At 32.4% G+C, this 23406-nt stretch overlaps 2 protein-coding genes across 8 annotated transcripts in view; both read right to left on the reverse strand.

Moving 5' to 3' along the window:
* LOC149610608 (potassium voltage-gated channel protein Shaw-like) overlaps window positions 1-23406 on the reverse strand; it is a 519915-nt gene that overhangs the window by 415751 nt on the left and 80758 nt on the right.
* Window positions 14807-23406, reverse strand: part of LOC149610624 (potassium voltage-gated channel protein Shaw-like) — a 227563-nt gene continuing 218963 nt past the window's right edge. For 7 of the 8 annotated variants that reach the window (XM_089859341.1, XM_089859339.1, XM_089859337.1 and 4 more), the window contains 2 exons: window positions 22473-22857; window positions 14807-20880 (listed from right to left, as the gene is read on the reverse strand). In XM_089859341.1, coding sequence (XP_089715467.1) covers window positions 20841-20880; window positions 22473-22857 — 425 coding nt within the window. In that variant the 3' untranslated portion in view covers window positions 14807-20840. Of the gene's footprint in view, window positions 20908-22472; window positions 22858-23406 lie in introns of all 8 variants that reach the window. The other variant, XM_089859344.1, reaches the window with a different exon arrangement.

Genomic DNA, 23406 nt, shown 5'->3' on the forward strand with positions numbered 1-23406 from the left:
TTCACAAACACCCTGTATATGGTACAACAACGTAAGTCAAAGGGTGATTAAAAAACATGAAATTTAGCACTTTCACTTAATTTTTCTCAAAAACCTTAAAAATGATCCTAGGAAAAGGTTTATATTTTGATATAAAACCGTTCCCAAACGTAACAAACGAATATTTCATATCAAAAGGGTGGCCACAAAATGGCTAAATTTGGGAAAAACTCCATGTTATTTCTATGGGAAAATTTAACTTTTTCACCAAAAGGTGTGATTAATTTTATGGAAAGGAAAACCACCCTTAGCAACTTTATTTTTTATAAAATTAACTAATGGGTGGATCTTTTTGAAATTTTAACCACATATTGAGGGCCCAAATTGTAGTTCTGTGGAATATTTTCAAAACAGTTGGAACAATACACAAAAAGTTACATCCAAACAAAAAACCCTCCTTATACATTAAGAGCAGTATGAAGTCTTATCTAAGAGAGCTATCGCTCTCCTAGAATTAGCGACCACGCCACACTTCAAAGCGCCCCCAACGACGGAATTTATTATAAAACTCGGACGCCACTTGTCCAGTTTTCTTTTCACTCTGCGCCGGCGACCAGTCAACATCGTTCCTTGATCAGCTCCTCGTAATCCTGACTTTCGAAGGCAATATTGGATGGAAAGCCACGTTTTACGCCGATATTGGGACGTGACTCTAAGCTCTCCGCCATTGAATGTCCATTAGAACGTTGAAATCAACGGGAAAGGTTAAGCCTAGTACGGTATGTGTGAAAGTCTTTCAATAATTCAAAGCCATCCAGCTATCATTTTATTATTTTATTTAATCCTAGAGTTTTAATTATTTAGGTAGAGTTAATTGTTAGTTAATTATTTTTATTTATTGAAAATTAACTACAATATGAAGAAATTTCCAGACACGAGGTCAGTTAGACAAGGCTTAATTTAGAACATTTTAAAACAAGTACTTGGGCTCATATTAGGGGAAATTAAATTCCTTATCTATTTTAAATAATGAACTTCGACTGTTTGCTAATTAGGTCTCATTTAACGGCGCGAAACTATATTACCTAAAATGAGTAACGTATGGTTTAACGGGGCCAGATTAGGTTGCACTAGGCTAGGCTAAACCTTTTATAAAAATTTATCCGGGCCTGGCACTAATTTCCAAGTTTTTACTTTATGCCGTCTTTTTAATTTAAATTATCGAGGGTATTTAAAATTTATTACGCGTAAATTATAGATATGAGATTCTAAAATTTCATTCGTGGCAGTATTTAATTATTTTAGATAATGAACTATAGTCTATTTAATAAATTAAATGGTTTAAATTAATTAGGGTTAACTGGTAATAAATTATCATTAATTATGAAATTAAGTCAATATAATTATTTTAAAATGAGCCACGAACGCGAAGTTAAGGCTTGAGATTTTTAATTTATATTTACGAGAATATTTTACGTAGTTTTTTCTTAAATTATTTTAATCTATGGTATTGTTTCCGTGAGTTATTCCTTATTATTTTGCTAGGACCTTAAGTAGCCGTTTAATTCTTATATGGAAATTGCCCAATATTTAGTGCAATTCTTACATTCTATTTATGGGAATATTTTGCTTGCTTTTTTTCTTAAATTATTATTTTGCTAGGACCTTAAAGTAGTCCTTTAATTCTGATTTGGCTTAATATTTAGTGTGATTTTTAAATTTTGTTTTTGGGAATAGTAATTTACGGAAACAAAACCATATATTTTTTGTTAGGGCCCCTCTAATCCTTATTAATATTTGTTATTAATATATTTTCAATTTTAGACTCTGACATTTTGGATATTCTGTTGCTGGTAATTCGGAGAAGTTTCCTAGCAGATGATTTCGACCTTTGTTAGAGACGCCCATTCCAGATGACAGCTTCCTTGGATTTGCGATACAAGATGTTTTCAACCTGAGATGGCCTTGTAATCATTCTCTGCAAAGATGCGATGAACATCACCGAATCTAGAAAATTCTAATTTTTATTAGAATTATATTTGCAACTACTTCATTTCTTTTACACGTTCAAACTTCAATTTACGGAACACTTTATATTATTTTTGTTGAAAATTTTTGTAAACACCTTATTGTTTTACGTTTTGTTCAATAAATCATGCCTTAAACCACTTTTTTTGTCTTCTTGAAAATTGTTTGATTAAGAGGGAAAGGTTTGAATTTTTTAGGACCCTCTTTTAAGCTTCTTTAAGCTTACATCAAAAAATCAGACAATCAAATTGTTTTAAAAGCTAAAAATGAGCCTAAAACCAGCTTTAATTGTTTTAAAAAGTAAAAAAAGCATATAAAAGGGTCTCAAAATACTACCCCAAGTTCAGACCCAAAAAAATTCAAGCCATCCCCATCATCGAAACTTTTTTAAGAATACAAAGAACGTGAGGCAGCGCAAAATTTTTTTATTGACGAAAAAACAATTGAGGTGTTTACAAAAAATTTCTACAAAAAAAATTTAAATCGTTCCATACATTAAAATTTGACCGCGAAAAATTAAATGCGGTAGGCTAGTTACCGATTAAATTTAAGAATAAAATTTGGTGAAAAAATTCACGGTCCAATCAGTTTGAAGGCCTCGTGTTTCGCAAATCCAAGAAAGATGTCATCTGGATTGAGGGTCCTTAACATCGGATGAACTTCCATGTCTACTTGAAAACGTCTCTGAATGACCAGCAACAGCTTATCCAAGAAAATCATTCGCGTCTAAAAATTAAAATAAAGTAATTACAAATATTAAGGCAACGCTAAAATAAGTGCAATTTAAGCCTATTAAAATAATAAATTACCGAAATAATACCATATATTTAAATAATTAGCGAAATACTGGCGATATATTGCCAAGAAATTTTTTTAATAATCTAAGCTAAAATTCTCAAGCCTTGTTCAAATGTCTTAACCTCGTGGTCGTGGTTTATTTAATTTTAATTCAAAATTATCATCTAATAGACTGAATTTACGTAAATAATAATAATTAACTGCCTGTTTCATTAAAACTACTTAATTTATTAAAACAAAAAGGTATTTAAAAAGGCTTACATTTGCTGCGCATTAACAAGTTTGTTCATTCCAACATGGTCTTGGTAATCAAAAGAACATTCAATGGCGGAAAAAAGCTCTTGATTCAGGATTTATTCCTTGACGGCGAAAAGAAAAACGGCGAAAGTTCTGATTTCCAAGAGCTGAGCAGGAAACGATCTTGACTCCACGATGCCAATCAAAGAAAGAAATTTCGCCGGTTACTCAAGAACAAAGTTCTCTCCCACAAGATTTACGCCCTCAAGACGTTAAAAGCAGACGACACTAATTGGAGTAATACCGTTTTTCCGTTGGCCTATTCCATGGAGTAATATTCTTGGAGCGAGAAAGAAACTTTCTTTAAAATTCCATAAAATTTGGTGTCTCCTACAATACTGCTCCATACCTTCCATTATACATTTCCATTGAGTAATTTTCTTCGAGCGAAAATGAAAGTTTCCCTAAAAATTCCATAAAATTTGGTGTCTACTAAAATATTGCTCCATGCCTTCCATTGTCCTTTTCCATGGAGTAATTTTATTGGAGCGAAAATGAAAGTTTCCATAAAATTTGTCTGTTTCCTTTTCACTACACTTTCATTTTTGCTCTAAGAAAATTACTCCATGGAATAGGCCAACGGAAAAACGGTACTACTCCTTGCTTGAATTTACACCAATTAGTGTCGTCTGCTTTTAACGCCTAGAGGGTGTAAATCTTGCGGGAGAGACCTTCTTTCTGGAGTAACCGGCCGAAATTTCTTTCTTTGATTGGCATCGTGGAGTCAAGATCGTTACCAGCTCAGCTCTTGGAAATCAGGCGTTTCGCCGACGATCGCCATTTTTCTTTTCGCCGTCAAGGAATAAATCCAGAGTCTAGAGCTCTTTTCCGCCATTGCATGTTCTTTTGGAATCATTTTAGCAAGGCCATGTTGGAATGAACAAACTTGTTAATGCGCAGCAAATGTAAGCCTTTTAATAATAATTAGCTTTTTGTTTTAATAAATTAAGTAGTTTTAATGAAACAGGCAGTTAATTATTATAATTTACGTAAATTCGGTCTATTAAATGATAATTTTGAATTAAAATTAAATAAACCACGACCACGAGGTTAAGACATTTGAACAAGGCTTGAGAATTTTAGCTTAGATTATTAAAAAAAATTTCTTGGCAATATATCGCCAGTATTTCGCTAATTATTTAAAGATATGGGATTATTTCGGTAATTTATTATTTTGTTAGGCTTAAAGTTGCACTTATTTTAGCGTTGCCTTAATATTTGTAATTAATTAATTTATTTTAATTTTTAGACGCGAATAATTTTCTTGGATAAGCTGTTGCTGGTCATTCAGAGACGTTTTCAAGTAGACTTGGAAGTTCATCCGATGTTAAGGACCCTCAATCCAGATGACATCTTTCTTGGATTTGCGAAACACGAGGCCTTCAAACTGATTGGACCGTGAATTTTTTCACCAAATTTTATTCTTAAATTTAATCGGTAACTAGCCTACCGCATTTAATTTTTCGCGGTCAAATTTTAATGTATGGAACGATTTAAATTTTTTTTGTAGAAAATTTTTGTAAACACCTCAATTGTTTTATCGTCAATAGAAAAATTTTGCGGTGCCTCACGTTCTTTGTATTCTTTAAAAAGTATCGATGATGGGGATGGCTTGAATTTTTTAGGGTCTGAACTTGGGGTAGTATTTTGAGACCCCTTTTTTATGCTTTTTTTTTACTTTTTAAAACAATTAAATCTGGTTTTAGGCTCATTTTTAGCTTTTAAAACAATTTGATTGTCTGATTTTTTGATGTAAGCTTAAAGAAGCTTAGAAGAGGGTCCTCAAAAAATAGGCTATCTGTTTAGAGCTAAAAAATTCAAACCTTCGCTCTTAATCAAACAATTTTTAAGAAAACAAAAAAGTGGTTTAAGGAATGATTTATTGAACAAAACATAAAAAATAAGGTGTTTACAAATATTTTCAACAAAAAATAATATAAAGTGTTCCGTAAATTGAAGTTTGAACGTGTAAAAGAAATTAAGTAGTTGCAAATATAATTCTAATAAAAATTTGAATTTTCTAGATTCGGTGATGTTCATCGCATCTTTGTAGAGAATGATTACTAGGCCACCACAGGTTGAAAACATCTTGCATCACAAATCCAAGGAAGATATCATCTGAAATGAGCGTCTCTAACAAAGGTCCAAATTATCTGCTAGGAAACTTCTCCGAATTACCAGCAACAGAATATCCAAGAACGTCATCGAGTCTAAAAATGAAAATATATTAATAACAAATATTAATAAGGATTAGAGGGGTCCTAACAAAAAAATAATTTTAATCTATGGTTTTGTTTACGTAGATTATTGAAGAAAGACTTTTTAAAATATTCCCAATAACAAAATTTAAAAATCACACTAACAGGGTGACCACAACAAAGCCTTGAAAAAAATATAGGAAAATAGGAAATTTACAATTGTTTTATAGGAAATTATAGGAGATGTTTCATTAAAAAAATGGGAAAATATAGGATATTTGCCATTGAAAAAATAGGAAAATATAGGTTTCAAATGATTTGGAATTAGTAAGACATGCTTTTCAACACAAACTGAAACAGTATTAAACAGTTCAATTTAAAAAGATTAAATAAAATTCGATAGCCAGATACCTCATGGAAATGACGGAATACTAAACTCAGGGCCCGATTAAGCAATTTTGCACACGGGGGCCGAGATAATTTGCGCCCTTTAAGTCGGAAAAAAAGGAACAGCAAATGTTGCTAAGGGGGAATAGTTAAACTCAATGCGCCCGCAACAAGCCTTGCGCCCGGGGCTAGCACCCCCTCGCCCCCCTTTAATCCGGCCCTGACTATAACATACTCAAAGGGCAGCTCCCTATCTCTGGAACAACCAGAGTTACGAGCCTCCAAAGTAGTGTAATGCTATTGCTATGGAGTGGGCATGTTAGTGAACACTTTCCTCAATAACTTGGCTCCTGTTTACTCGATGCCCAAGTTTTTTGTATGGCATTGGTTGGATGGGGGGCAAATAGGACTATAACATAATCAATGGCCATCCCCGTATCTCTAGTAGAACCAGAGTTATGAGCCTCCAAATTTTTGGTGCAATGCTATTCCTATGGATGGTATGTTTTTGACCATTGTTCTCAATTACTCGGCCCCTTTATTCTCGATCCCCAACTTTTTAGTATGGTTAGATGGGGAACTCAATGCGCCCCCAACAAGCCTTGTGCCACCACCCACGGCCTCCCCTTTAATCCGACCCTGACTAAACTAAAACTAAAAACACGATCTGAAGCAAACGACAAGTTTCTTAACTCTATTTTTTGCCGTTTCCCCATAACATTTTCCATGGAGTAATTTTATCGGAGTGAGAATCATGTTCCTTAAAAGTGCCTTACATTGCAGCTAAGTTTCCTAAATTATTTCTCCATGGTGGCAGGCTTGCAGCATTAAACAAGCTAAACGTTAGCTTGTATTATTAATCCTTGGTGGCAGAAATGTAAAACTCATTCATGTCTGTCACACTTCAAATTTTTGAATGACATCTACTAAAACCAACAGTGAGCGCGCGCAAAATATGAAAAAATTTCGAAAAATAGGAAAATATAGGAAAATTGTCTAAATTATAGGAACTAATAGGAAGGTATCGAAAAAATAGGAAAAATTATAAAATATAGGAATTGTGGTCACCCTGCACTAAATATTAAGCCAAATCAGAATTAAAGGGCTACTTTAAGGTCCTAGCAAAATAATAATTTAAGAAAAAAAGCAAGCAAAATATTCCCACAAATATAATGTAAGAATTGCACTAAATATTAGGCAATTTCCATATAAGAATTAAACGGCTACTTAAGGTCCTAACAAAATAATAAGGAATAACTCACGGAAACAATACCATAGATTAAAATAATTTAAGAAAAGACTACGTAAAATATCCCCGTAAATATAAATTAAAAATCTCAATCGCGTTCATGGCTCATTTTAAAATTATCAAATTTACTTAATTTGCATAATTAATGATAATTTATTAACAGTTAACTCTAATTAATTTAAACCATTTAATTTATTAAATAGACCGTAGTTCATTATCTAAAATAATTAAATACTGCCACGAATGAAATTTTAGAATCTCAACTCTATAATTTTTAAATGCCCTCGTTAATTTAAATTAAAACGACGGCATAAAGTAAAAACTTAGAGATTAGTGCCAGACCCAGATAAATTTTTATAAAAGGTTTAGCCTAGCCTAGTGCAACCTAATCTGGCCCCGTTTAACCATACGTTATTCATTTTAGGTAATATAGTTTCGCGCCGTTAAATGAGACCGAATTTACAAACAGTCGAGGTTTCTTATTTAAAATAGATAAGGAATTTAATTTCCCCTAATATGAGCCCAAGTACTTGATTTAAGATGTTCTAAATTAAGCCTTGTCTAACTGACCTCGTGTCTGGAAATTTCTTCATATTGTAGTTAATTTTCAATAATGAATAAGCATAATTAACTAAAAATTAACGCTACCTAAATAATTAAAACTCTAAAATTACATAAAATAATAAAATGCTAGCTGGATGGCTTTGGATTATTGAAAGACTTTCACACATACCGTACTAGGCTTAACCTTTCGCGTTGATTTCAACGTTCTAATGGACATTCAATGGCGCAGAGCTTAGAGTCACGTCCCAATATCGGCGTAAAACGTGGCTTTCCATCCAATATTGCCTTCGAAAGTCAGGATTACGAGGAGCTGATCAAGGAACGATGTTGACTGGTCGCCGGCGCAAAGTGAAAAGAAAACTGGACAAGTGGCGTCCGAGTTTTATAATAAATTCCGTCGTTGGGGGCGCTTTGAAGTGTGACGTGGTCGCTAATTCAAATAAGAGAACACACCGTTAGGCCTATATAATATTATAGACAGCGCCCCTAGCGGCAAATTTCTTCATGTATTAGATGTCAGTAAATACGCAACTACGTATACAGCGCCCCTAGCGGAAAATTTCTTCATGTATTAGATGTTAGTAAATACGTAACTACGTATACAGCACCCCTAGCGACAATTTATGAACTATCTATTGCTTAAACGAATCTCTTGCAGAATTTTATTATGCGTTAGATGTCAGTAAATACGTAACTACGTTTGAAGCTCCCCTAGCGTCAAATATGTGAATTCTTAATTATTCGTTCATAACCAGTAAAATGATAACAACACGTAGTCCCTAAGTTACCCACAATCCCAATCCCGTTTAAAATCGCTAACAAGTTTTTTGTGAGTAGCTCCTCGATGATTACTCGTAATCCAGACGCAACCATTAATCCCCATCCATTTTAAATCACCAATGAATCCCTATCCTTTTTTAAAGCATAAATAAAAATCAGCAATAAAAGAAAATTTTCATTAGTGAATAGCCCCTCGACGCGCTGCCTTTAACAGTGCTAAAGTGATTACCGGGAACGTCTAATTAACCCATATTCCCAATCCATTTTAATCTAATTAATCCATTTTAAAATCCTATATATGCCTGTAATTTAATTGACAAGAAAAGGAATAAAAAATGAGATTCATTAAATCGACGAACAATTTATTTATTCTATAGTACATTTATGAAGTATAAACAAAAGTATATAGATATAAAAACAAAAAGTAAACTTCGTTGAAACTTGCTCGCGTCGTGTGATATGAGAAGCCCTCCTTTATCACTGAATGGCGTCGACCCCGTCCCCTCTTCTTGGCACTGGGAAGAAGACGTCAATAGGCTTATGATGCAGCAGATGCTTGTATTTTTCTTTGAAATTAGAAAAAATCATTTTTAACTCATTATCGTCATAAACACTAGTATTAATACTTGGAATGCTTTAATTATCAATTCAATTTTAAACTGAAACTCAGTAACAAATATCAGAAATAAAAGGGGCTGTTCGACCCTCCCCCTCTTTCTTTTTACCCAACGGCAAAGCTAAGTTCTGCGAGGAAGACCGTCGTTTGCCCCGCGGTTCGGACAGCCCCTTTAATATTCTGAGAAGTGTAAGATTCGACCTGTACTCGAAACCATCTCCCTTGTTAGTTTAAAGAATTAACTAACCCACAACCCGATCAACTAAGATACAGATTTTTAGCGATGTTTGAGAAACCAAATAATTTAAATTTTAAACTAAATCCTGTATGGTACCCGTGTTTTTTCCCCAAGGAAAATAGTAATCTCTGGAAAATAGCTATAGGTAATATAACGCTACCAGTTTTAAATGTCCATTCTCTGAGAAAAAGCTAGGGAATATCAAAAATATTTTTTAACTGTGGAATAACGCAGAGATTTCTAACTAATATCATAACTTTTATAGTATATTTTAGCCCAAACACAATAAAACAGCATAAAACACAATAACACAGCATTAAACAGCTTAGACACACAATAACACAGCATAAAACACAATAAAACAGCATAAAACGCAATAAAACAGCATAAAACACAATAAAACAGCATAAAACACAATAAAACAGCATAAAACACAATAAGACAGCATAAAAACACAATAAAACAGCATAAATACACAATAAACCGCATAAACAGGATAAAAACACAATAAAACAGCATAAAAACACAATAAAACAGCATAAAGCACAATAAAACAGCATAAAACACAATAAAACAGCATAAAACACAATAAAACAGCATAAAACACAATAAAACAGCATAAAACACAATAAAACAGCATAAAACACAATAAAACAGCATAAAACACAATAAAACAGCATAAAACACAATAAGACAGCATAAATACACAATAAACCGCATAAACAGCATAAAAAGACAATAAAACAACATAAAACACAATAAAACAGCATATAACACAATAAAACAGCATAAAACCCAATGCAATAGCATAAAACAACATAAAACACAATAAAATAAACACTCATTCAACAGCATGAAAACACAATATAAAAATTATTATATATATAAATATATTTTTTAGATTGCAGTTCAAATTAAGTTCACACACGTAAACATATGTAAATAGCCCGTATATTTAAGGTAACAATGACTCTTCTTGTAATTTCAGCTTGAAATCTATACAGTCAAGGTAGCCTTCATAAGCTATGCACTACACTATTCTATCTCACTTATATTACTTGTAATTACACTCCGCAATGACTTCCTGAAAACTATGCAGGGCTAATTGACAACACCTTTAGCGGTTGACGCCACGCGGTTAAGGGGTTGCATTTAAATGGAGCATTATTATATAAATTTCACTTTTTTCTCTGTAGTTCTTAACCACACCCATGCCGAAAATTATAACTAACGCTACTTTTACTTACAATTATAACGCCACTCACTTGGGGCGTGTGAGAAAAAAATGGGGCAGGACTAACTTCGAAATTGTATATTTTGAGGTTCAAGGTGTGACCTGGTGCTAAGAGCGTTTACGAAATTGACCGGAAAACGTGTAGGAAAACGTCTAGCGCTCTAAACGTAAGATCTTTCCAAGTTTGACGGGACAAAAATCTTCAGTGCTTTTCAACTTTCATTGTAACTTAGGCACTGCTAGTGATAAAACTTAACGAAAAAGGGTTAACGGTACGTCTAGGGTTTAGGGTTCTACACGTTTTTCGGTGATTAGGAAGAGTAATTACTCCATTTGACATCAAAATTTTAACTAATTAAAGGTATATTGAAGCAAATGCAGATGGTGTTACCAGTAGATATTTAATGAGACGTTGCTCAAGGATTGGTAATCTCATTAAAAAGTAATATCTCTCGAAAGTTGCGTGAAAGTTTCGATAGGCCTAATTGAAGAATTTCAAATTAATTACCAAAATTTTGCCTAGTAGCTTCTTCTACTTCATGTCAAACTAAATTATTTGGAACGTGTTCGCTAATACCAAAAGTTCATAAGAAGTTTTGTCACTGGTTACTGAGGGCTTGTCATGATGTGACGTAGGTGAACCGTCATAGCTTTTCGTAAGGCAACTCCTGGTGAAGCGCTGTCAAAGGCTTAGTACCGATTAAATATAAAGATGGGCAGCAAAAACCGAGTGTAGTAAATTCTCGCTTGTCGTTCTCGAACTAGCTCTCAGTATGTCTCTAGCATTTCGAAGTATAGATAATGTCATAGTTATGGAACATATCTTATAAACTTATGCTAATACCAAAGGTTTCCAAAAGTTTTATTTTAACGTTAGTTACAACGTTGTCTACTCACCTAAAAACTTGGTTGTCGTTAAAAAACATTAAACTGCGATTTAATAGGTTAAAGTCGAAGCAAGACTTGTTTTCCATGTGAAAAACCAATTTTTCTTTAGAACTTTAGGTTCCGAACAAGGCGTAGCAACGCATCTGTAACGTTTCGTAGACAGACTGTATTATTCGTCCCTTGATTTTTTCGTGTTGCCATAATAAGGTTTTATAATAAGGCAAGACAGTGATAACCATATAACTTAGTAAAACGTTTATTTAATGATAATATTAAAAGTCTAAACAATTTAGTTGCATTATTCGTCACCGTGAATCATTCTGACTTAGCATACAGTTTTAATTTAATTTTTAAATGGCATATTCTTCATTAGTAAGGTCTAATTACATATGATGAAAAAACATTTCTTTTTATTCATACTCTACAGCTTGTAAAGTTCATTCTCACGTGGGGCCCGTTCAATGTATAAAAAAAACCGTTATCTAAAACTAACATTTATGCAAAGTTCAAACATAATGCCACAATAATGTTTAGGGAATGGAACATCATTTGCGGTAACTTTGGACAATATTTGCGTAAAAAATTTTATTCAAACAATTTAACAATATTACGCTTCGAATAACATTAAAATGTGTATTACACGCTTTATATGTAATGTTTGGACAATAAAATTGTAATCGGTCTGTAGACTCAACATCAACTTTTTTATTCTGACAAAAAATATATAAAAATTTATATATAATATATAAATCATGTGGAATTTAATCAATATATTTGTCCAATAATGTTTTTAAGGTTTATTCTAAATATTGGGCATTCAACCTCATGATGGATTTTGATTGCGCAATTAGTGAAAGGTCTTGGGAATAATGAATAAGAAGATGAATATCGGAGATTCCCCCCATTTAATTTGTGCAAAATATTGAGCCGCATAAATTGAAATCTCTTTCCAGTATATTTCATTTCAGGAGAAACTGAAATATATTGGGATTACCTTTCATCATCTCTTTTATTTGAGCTCCTCCGACATTAACTTCTAATTAAAAACCAAATATTTTCAGTGCGGGAAAGGAAAAGCTAGGGATTAGAATAACTTTCAATAATTTTCCCGTGAGAAAAACTTTTTAATCCTCCTGGGATTTTCGAGAGTTTTGGCAAAGGAAAGGAATTTTCTTAAAAATATATTTACTTTTCGGAAACTATACCTTTCCATACCCATATTACCTTTGACTACAAAAAGAGGGGTAGGATATCTCGTGTTATGTCCCATTTTATTAATTGTTTGCATATTTTATGACATGAGAAGATGCAATTTTGAATTTTTTTATTAGGGTATATGTTGGGCATTTTTGGGGGGGGGGGAGCTATTGTGAGTAGAAAATGTTTTATGACATTTTGCCGACAGAGCCACTGTTACTTTTCTTATGTAAAAGTTGGCGAATTTAAATATTCGCCAACGTGGTTTTCGCCAATATGACCCCAAATCGTTTTCGAGTGTTTTAGGGATGACCCAAAAACGAAGATAAGTTATTTTTTCAAATAATTCATGTTTTATAATCATGTCTTTAAACTGAAAAAAAAATTAACATATGTTACTTCGGTCATTCCATTTTGTTCTCTTATCATTTACTTTTTCTAGTCTTTGTCCACTAAGACATTTTTTATTAATTAAATTAGAAATCATTGTCTTTCAGTTTATTAATTAAATTTAAGGGGTCATTACGTAAATAATCCAATATTAACTTGAAAACAGTGGCCCGGATGGCAAATTGTCATAGAAATTACATTTTCGACTCAAAATCGCCCGAAGAACATCCCCTTAATTTATGGCAGACTTATCAGAAACACCCTGTATATTATCGCTATGTTCGTCAGCATTATTGGCGTAGTACTAATGTTCTCGAGTTTTACGCACATTTTCTCCCCTTGCCACACTTCTCAATAAAATATACGACCTATAACTACGGCTATAATGTCCGACCTCTCTTTCATTTTGGTAAAATCTATTCTGGCAAGCCAACACCGCATTCGGTATAATCCTTTTATCCAATATCTCCGTGTCCTCTTTTATTTACGAAGAGTTCGGTCTTTGGCCCAAATTCCAAAAGTCTTCGTTTTGTTTAAAAGGTAGAAGAAATTTCGATTTAGAAAAGGCGCTATTTCGAAGGGAGTGTTAAGGTATACATGACTGAGATCGAAAGTAGCCTCTACCGCGTCTTTTACCGTTTCTCATGAATAAGTAATCTGAGAATCGGTTCCCAAAGTTTCTCTCTCGAATTTTAAAATTAAAGCCAGCTATCCTGGCAAGGACACGCGAAGAAAAACAAAAGGAAACGATTGCTGAACTACCGAACTCTAAATTTCATCGCCTTAAAGAGATAGTGACAAATAATGGGTTCTAATAGATTTTAAAAGCACCTCTTAAAGGAAAAGATCCCGGTTCTACACATTATGCCTTAAAAGAGCGGCTTTTATCTAAATATAAAAGGCAAAATATTAAAATAAATAAACGATCCCTTATTACAAAATACTTAGCATTTAACTAGTTTTGAAAAAGTGGACCACAGCGCCACCATTGGTTTAGTGGTGTCTGTTACACAGAACCCCTTAACCTTGCAAGTTCTGGCTAGCAGACACCTCTAATCATGTCGAGGAAGTAGTCAGGTTTTTTAAGACCAATAAAATGGGAAAAATTATTTTTAAATAAGAGGTAATTCACTTTTGAATATTTTTCCATTTATTTTTTTATCATTTTCCCATTTATTTTTTCAGCATTTTCCCATTTAATTTTTTAATATTTTCCCATTTAATTTTTAATATTTTCCCATTTAATTTTTTAATATTTTCCCATTTAATTTTTTAATATTTTCCCATTTAATTTTTTAATATTTTCTTAATATTTTCCCATTTATTTTTTTTAAATTTTCCCATTTATTTTTTAATATTTTTCCATTTATATTTATAATATTTTCTCATTTATTTTTTTTTAAATTTTGATATTTATTTTTTTAAAATTTTCCCATTTATTTTTTAAAATTTTCCCATGTATTTCTATTAATATTTTCCAATGTATTTTTTTATATTTACTTCGATTTTTAGAAAACAGGCCGTTCTTTTAAGGTATAGTGTTGTGTTGCCTGAACCTTTCTTTAAATATTCAAATCTTCCAAACATACCAAACATTAGCCATGTAGCCAAAATAGTTCCTTTCTTCTATCTGAAATCTTTCCTGAAATGACAAAATAAAACATTTTAGTACAAAATTTCAAAAGTCTTATCACAGACTATTTATATAACTGTACAAGAAATCCTTTACGATTCCTAAAATCTTGGTTTAAATCCAAAAATGTATTTGTACATGGAAATACCAAGCGCTCGTCTCCTTGGTCAGTTCAATTAACTACTTCATTTTATCGTTTAGGTCCAATAAAATATCATTTCATGCATAATATTCTTTAATTTCCTTAATAAAGCCCAGCACTCTGTATAAACAAACCTAAAAAATAAAATTTAATTAAACTCATTTTTCCAATGCTTTAATATAGAGCAATTTGTTTAAAATTCAGAAGGCATTTTTATTTTATTTTAACATGATTTTTTTTTTTTTTTTTTCATCCATCATCGTCGTCAAACCGATATATTTTTTAATTAAATATGACAACATAGTTTGTACAAAGTTTTCCGACGAATAACCAACCAGGCTTTTACTCGGATATATTCCATAAAAATATTAAAAATGGAATAAACCTTCGATTGTAACCTCGGCGTTTTTGCGTTTAGTATTATTTATTTTGTTAATTTTGCGTTATTTTTTTATATTAATTATTTATTCCTATGGACTGTGCGCCTTCGTGAAATGGAAAGTGCTTTTATGTGTGACAAGTTTCGGCCATAATAATTAGCTAAAGACTTCCAAGTTATTAAGGGTAGGAGTGGATCTTTCTCCGTTCCGCCATCGCTTAACGATGACGTCGCTTTATTGTCATGGTTACGCGTACCATTCTCCCCTTTTGGCAGTTAGAATATATAATGGGAGATATGGTCAACACCGGCTACCATTATTGTATATTTCTTTATTTTTTTAATATTTATTTTTTTATTTAAATATTTTTTTTGATATACATTCGATTTTTTTTAATTCAACTTTGCTGTGTTTTTCGACCGCTTTTGGATAAAGGCATAGTGATAATGGATATGAAGCGGAAAAATGGCTTTTCATTATTTTAATCTCTAATTTTTTCAATTTAATTAGTTTAATTTAACTAAATTCCTGCCTTTTTTACAGTATTTTGATGACATGGATATTAGGCTTAATGAAGAACGCTTTTGAAACATTGCTTACGTTAAAGAGAGAAAGATACCGTCGCGGCTGATATTTAAAAATAGTTCTAAAGTTTATTTCGGTTTTTCTTAGAACACACCCTTAGTTTTAGAAAAGTTTATTTTTACTAAATAGCTAAATTGAGATTTAAGAGGTTTTCAAACGGAAACTATGTTGAATTAACCATTAGTTATTAACATTACAAAATAGAAAGTAGACTTTACTAAATGGTTTTAAATAACTTTAATTTAAAGTGTATTCATTTATTTCAAAGAAACTTAATTTTTTAAGACAATATGCCTGTAAATAATATGTTCTAAGCAAACTTATAATTATATATTTACTTTTTAATTATAATTTTACTTTTTTTAGGTTTCAAAAATCTGAGATTAAAGTTATAATTATTCTTTCATCAAATTTTCCAATAAACTGTTTTAATTTGTAAAATACACCCAAAATATGTGGGGTTTTCGACCTATTTTCATATAAAAAAGGAATTTTTCAATTATTTAAAAAATAAAATTGATTTCCAATTTTAAAACTAAATCAACCACATGACTAATCTCTCTTTAACGTAATTAATTTCTATTTCGTTTAAATTAACTAATCAAATGATAAAACATGTGAGAACATCAGAAAAAGAAAAATCACAGTTTTCATCATTTAATTCTCAAGTATCATTCGCGATAATTTTTCTCTCATGCGAATCGCGATGTTCTAAATTAAGCAGCGTTATTCGTTCTAATTTGAAACGTACTAAATACTAATTTGATTATTTTCACCTAAAATTGCCCGTAATGTTTCGTATTAAAATACTATATACTTCAACTACGTTAACTATTAATTAACTATAATTATAAACGATTTTTATACAAAGCGAAAATCGTGTATCACTATAATATTTGGAAAATTAAGTTTTACTTCCATAGTCTCCATGATTTTTCGAATCAAAAATGATTTACTTCATTTGCAAAGTCAAAGCGTGGCGTCAAAAATATGTTTACATCTTTAGAAAAGTCATATTACAGATCTAATTAGAAAATAATTAGACTTCTTTCAATTATTTTCCAATTATTCTCTCTGATCAGGCTCAATAATTTATTTATTTATTTGTAAGAAACAGGAATGAATAACGAGTCTCAGAGTGTAAGAAAGAATAGGCGACAGATGGAAACAGGATATAAATAATTTTTGTCATCAAAGGGTACATTTAAGAAGTTTAATAAGATTTTTTGAAGGTCTTGATCGGGTAAACTGTCATTCATTCCCGCTTCCTTTAAATAAATAAATAAATATTTGTTTCGTCAAGCAAATGCATTTCTGTATCATTTCAGTTTTTAATTTTAATTATTTTTAAAAAAATTATTTAGAATTATTTCGACTTCCGATTTTTTCATAATAATGATATTTTAAAGCGAGACTCTGCTTTCCATAATTTTGATAGACCATGAAATACGTGATTTCCCTTTGTTTTAGAGGGAGATTCAGTCTTAGACAAGAACATATTTCCCATTGTAAAATCAAGTTTGCAATAGGACTTTTGGTCCCTTCTAAGGTTTGATACGATTATATTTGTGGTAAGGGAAAGTCACGGGACGATATGGTTAATTGGATTGATTGATCTACCCTTTCAGAAATAATAATTCTGATTGGTGTACAACAATTAAGAACAATAAAGAGCAACATTTAGATCATCCTCCAATCAAATAATAAGGCGTAACAATTCTAATCAATAAAAAAGGTGTAGTTCAACATGAAACAATTTTGAACTATAAAGCAATTTTGAACAATTAAAAACAGTTTTGACCAATTTGAACATGGAAAAACATTTTGAAACAATTGTCAATCATTAAAAAACAATTGAAACAATTGTCAACGATGAAAAACAAATTGAAACAATTGTCAATCATTAAAAAGCAATTGAAACAATTGTCAACGATGAAAAACAAATTGAAACAATTGTCAACCATGAAAAACAAATTGAAACAATTGTCAACGATGAAAAACAAATTGAAACAATTGTCAACCATGAAAAACAAATTGAAACAATTGTCAACCATGAAAAACAAATTGAAACAATTGTCAACCATGAAAAACAAATTGAAACAACTGTCAACCATGAAAAACAAATTGAAACAATTTTGAACGATGAAAAAACCAATTGAAACAATTTTGAACGATGAAAAAACAAATTGAAACAATTTTGAACGATGAAGATCAAATTGAAACGATTTTGAACGATGAAGAACAAATTGAAACAATTTTGAACAATGAAAAACAAATTGAAACAATTTTGAGCAATAAATAACAAATTCAAAAAAATTTTAAACAATGAATGTCAAGTTAAAACAACTTTGAACAACGATTATGAAGTTCAAACAATTTTGAACAACGAATATTAAGTTCGAACAATTTGGAACAACATATATCAAGTTCGAACAATTTGGAACAACATATATCAAGTTCGAACAATTTGGAACAACATATATCAAGTTCGAACAATTTGGAACAACATATATCAAGTTCGAACAATTTGGAACAACGAATATCAAGTTCAAACGATTCTGCCAATGAAAATCAAGATGAAAGAAAACTGAACAGTGAAAAACAAGATGAAACAATTGTAACTTTTAAATCAATTATTAAATACTTCCGACTTTTCAAATAATTATATTTAGCATCGATTAATATTTAAAATAAATGTAAAAAATACAATTTAAGATACTGTTTTTCAGAAAGATATAGTATTATAGCTAGCAGAGTCTTGCTTCAAAAATCACCGATAATTAATTAATTATAAGCCGATATTAATTTAATTCATATGAATTCCAAAACATAATAAATATAATTTTATGAGTATGAGTGAAAATTTTAAACAGTGATCATGAGAATTATTTTTGGTTTTCATTTTAAGTTAACATATTAATCCCCCTAAATGTCTTTCGATATTTTTTATATATATAATACATATAGGCTTCGTCTTAAATTCACAAAATGTTTTCATTGATTTTGTTCTTAAATATTTCTTAGAAACCCCATTTAAAGTCTCCTTAATTTTAATAAGGAGGAAAAAATAATCATTATTTTATAAAGGCAGCGACCGATGGATCAATAATTGGTTTATATATATATATATCTTTTTTTCTCTCGTATATTTATGTATATATATCCTAAATTTCAAAATAACCGTGTTGACTATATTATGTGCATTTATATATTATGTAGAGCGAAATATATATATTTATAATTTATTTAATTTAAATTGTCTTTTATATATACCACCTTATTATATATAATTATTTTAATTGCCGTTTTCCCACCATATATTTGAGACGTTTTACTTTTAAAAAAACCCTTATCCGTTATTAATCTCCGCACAAAACAATTTAAAAATATCACATTGTTTAAAAAATTAACTCCTTTTTCGTAGCATTAAAAGGAAAACCGGAGATAAAAATTTGACTGTTTAATTGTTACATTATACCTAACATTTTTGCATCTAGAGCAATGGATGGACTATAATATATAAATTACTAATTTGAATTTGTTTTATATTTCCAGCATTCAAACTTTCAATCCTGGATTAGCACAACCATGGGCTAATTAAGACGTACGAACGCGGATAGATACGAGCAACTAGTAGAGGCACCAAACTACGAAAAGAACGAAAAACAGTGGGACTACGTCATCAGTAACAAGATTTCAAATAGCACGTGGCTGTGACGTGAGATGCTTTTAAGGCGGACTGGAGAAACTAATTTTAAACTAAAATCTTATCACGTAATCACCTCATTTAAACGGATGTGACGTCAAAAAAGAAGGCGGGGCCGGGGCAGTGCTATTATGAGCGTTTTTCTACCAAAATTTAAACTGCCTTCATTAAAATTTACATTGGATATTAAAATGATTAAATTTTTTGATGCAAACTAATTGACAATAAAATAAGTATCTCTATGAGACTGCTCTTAGATGACGCTGCGGTAGTCCTTAAAATGTATCCGAGTCCAAAAAGCTGAACTGATCTAAACCAAATACTTGTTACTTTTCCCTTTATTTAATTTTACATTGGTTAGTGAAGTGATTTAATTTTTTAATGTAAACTAACTGACAAAAAAAATAAGTAGCCCTATGATACTACTCTTAGATGGCGCTGCGGTAGTCCTTAAAATGGATCCGAGTTCAAAGAACTGAACTGAACCAAATACTTGTTACCTTGCCGATTTAACACTTCTATCTCAATTTGGAAAATCTAAAGCCTTTATTAGAGGGATGCTACATGAGAGTCATATCCTCTCTTTCATTAGCCCATGGCACAGCCAAACTTTCAAATAATCAAAGTTTAATACTACAAAAATGCAAATCATTTTTACTATATACTTATTCTTGAATATAAATTGAACTCTAGTCGAATTTTCATCTCATAGTTTCCCTTTTGTAAGTAACAAAAAAGGCGTAGATATTATCATATTTTCAATATTGTAAAAAAGTTAGGAATGCCGCTCGAAATAATCCAACAAAAAATTTTCTCAAAAATTCACGAGTATTTTATACAGGTATTTTAAACGAAAGCCCCGATGAGAAACGCCATTGGAATTTGAAGACTTTCCTTGAATTATCATTATTCAGTTATTCTTCTGGTAGAAGGTATAATCCGTCGATAATCCCGAAATCTAATCCCCAATCTTAACTTTCTCTTTCGCTTCTCGCGGATGGGGGGTGGCCCGTGTTTCCCGCCACCAGTCGCCAACCGGATTTCCTTCCAAGTAAAAATGGCTCAAGATTTCCATACTAGAATTTCCCTTTAACCGGAATAAGAAGCGCGGGAAAAAGGCGGTATGTAATAAAAAAAAAATCCGACTTGAAAAAAGTAGGAAAGGATGGAGAAAGAGGGTAAAAATCATTGGTGCGGAATGTCATCATCTTCCGCGCACGCGTAGATTCATTTTTATCCGTTGCTATGGAAACCGGCTGCTGGCTCTCGTGATGGTGTGCTTATAATGTACATACGTAGTTTACGTTACGTATATAGTTTCTGGAACCCAAAAAATTGTATATCGTATTTGTTGGGGAGGGGCCCGTTCCCTAAGGTCACAACGATGCCCGGCCACAATCGTGAAGAAACTTTATAATTCAAATGGTTCCGATTCGATTTAGTAGCGCGTCTATTTTGCTGTTTAATTCGAGGCTATAATTCAATATCCTTAGCCATCGAATATTATTTTGTTCAATTTTAAACGTCTCTAAAACGTCGGTCCGATTTTCGTCAGCCGTCCATTTGCACAATTATATTCGAAGATGATCTCCTAAAGAAAAAAATAAGAAATTATTAACTATATTGCTAGCTGTGAAGCGACAAATCAGTTTCTCAGTTAGGTTAAGAGGTGTTAAATGTCATCTTAATGCCCAAAAATGAATCCGTTGCATCAGGGATAGATTTAATTTTAGAAGTAGGAATGGAGAACAGAGTAATGTGGGCACGAGTCAAAGTCCCGGACCCCCTTCCAAGGGACGGAGGGGTATGAATGAAGAGGCGGGTCATAGAGACAGAGGTAAAAAGGAATTACGTATTTTTCGCCGTCTCCGGCAGCAACGTCATCAAAAGGCAGTTTAAGTGAGCCAATATGGTAATTTAAAATTTTCGTTACGTGTTGGGGAGGGAGGGGCTCTATACTGGGTTATGAGTCGGACTGAAGTAAAAACTAACCGTTCTCCATTCCTACTTCTGAAATTACATCTATGCCTGGATGCATCTCACATGGCAAAATAAGTTTGAGAGGTTATGGATCAATTCATTTGCAATCCTTACAAATAGTTTACTTCCCTCCCAACATTTCTTTTCGTATTTAAAATATAAAGTAGCACCAAATTGCATTTAAATTAATATTGCCTTCAAGCATATTATATTGCACAAAGAGTTAATTTGGGCAACGAAAACCCCAAACACTCTGTATATAGTATAAAATTGCTGACTGAAATAGGAAAGTTCTTTTCCAATTTTTTCCAACGTCTTACGTTTAAACAAATTTTACCAAAATTTATTGTAATGTTTCATTATCATCTCAATGGTTTTTACCAGGGATCCATGTAATTTTAGAAGCAGGAATAGAGAACGGTTAGCCTTTACTTCAGTCCGACTTATAGCCCTTCAACACGTAACGAAAAAATTAAATTTTCATATTAGCTCACTTAAACTACGTTTCGATAACCTTGCTGACGGGGACGGCGAAAAATACGTAGTTCCATTTTACCTTTGTCGCTATGACCCGCCTCTTCTTTCCTATCCCCCCGCGTCCCGGGGAAGGGGGTCATGGACTTAGACGCGCGCCCAAATTACCCTGTTCTCTATTCCTGCTTCTAAATTTACATGGATCCCTATTTTTACATAGTGTTCTGCAAAGTAACCAAAATTCCTGACAATAAAGAATAAATAGCGTCCTTGGTTTCTTTATATAAAATAATTATTTCCAAGTTTATACCTCGTAATAAAATTGAATATGGTGTAATTCTCTAAAAAATCATACAACTAATCTAAAATTACTTAAAAAACGAAAGAGAGAAAGAGAAAACGAAAGGAAATCATTTCAAAAACCTTCGGAAAACGGAATTACCCCTGAAAGAATAGTTTCCTGTTACTCAAATAGACTTTTCGGTCAGCCAACCTGCAGGGGACAAAAATCCCTTCAAATTTCTAAACTCTCCAACTTACCAAAAGTTGATTTTGAGGGAAAACGATGCTGCAATCCCGCACGCGTGACTGGCTCATTAAGATCTTTTAAGCTAATTAATCCACTAGGAAACTACTACTTTTAATTAAGGCGCAAATTAACGGAAAATCTTTCGGTGGTGAAGTTTAAGGGGGTATTTAGACTAATATTTTATTTAGAGGTATCATTACCTGGATGGCGGCTTGGAGAGCGTTATAATATGAGATTCGCTGGAGGCGGATGGTCTGACTGAGCTAGTGGCGCCCTCTAGGGCTGCCGGGGCGCTATTCTGCAAGGCCGCTCCCAAGTTGGAGCTTGAGTTCGATATTATTACGTGTTGAGACCTCGTGGGTGTAATTGAGTTCCTGGCTTGATTCGAGGCTTGACCTCCTCCTCCTAAAGCCGATCCCGTCGTACCCATTCCTCCGCTGGAACCTCCAATGCCTGCTCCGATATTGCTCCCCATCCCTTGAGATCCAGAGCCGGCAGATGAAGAGGCGCTCATCCCCGAGTTAGGATTTGGGTTCGATAGACGATGACACGATGGTACGACGTTCATCCCGTTCAAATTTCCTCCTGCAAAGAAATTAAAATTGTTAATAAATTGTCCACCTCTGCTTTATAGATTCTCAAGGTTTTAAACAAATCAGCATTTATGAAACGTGCAAATTTTCATTCCTAACCACACTAATTAGCTGGAATTCCCAATATATTTTCAATGATCAATTAACGAAAATGAAGTCGTTGGTTAAATTACAACCCAAACTAATCACTCAACCCTTGAAAAGCAAATCAACCAAGAATATGGAAATCGAATCCCAATTTCAAGCTAACTTGGGTAGAACAAGTGCTCTTCAATATGTGTATATTATTGGTTAAAGGGATCGGCATTCGTAACCAGTAAGCCTGATCGGCATCCGTAACCACTAAGCCCATCTATGGAGGTCCTACATCCCGACCAAGCTTATCAAGATCAAATTTCGATCTCTTCTCCATGTCATCCAAAGGACCACTTTCCTGCCATGCTATTTTAGCTACTTCCGATATCCCAATAGCTTTATATAACAGATTTTGCCTTTGGTCATATTTTCGCATGCTTAAGAAATTGACACGGATAAATCTTCG

Source organism: Phalangium opilio, unplaced genomic scaffold (assembly GCF_054372755.1).
Source record: "Phalangium opilio isolate 3A_F unplaced genomic scaffold, DU_Popi_V2 ptg000329l_1, whole genome shotgun sequence".
NCBI classification, from domain to species: Eukaryota; Metazoa; Arthropoda; class Arachnida; order Opiliones; family Phalangiidae; genus Phalangium; species Phalangium opilio.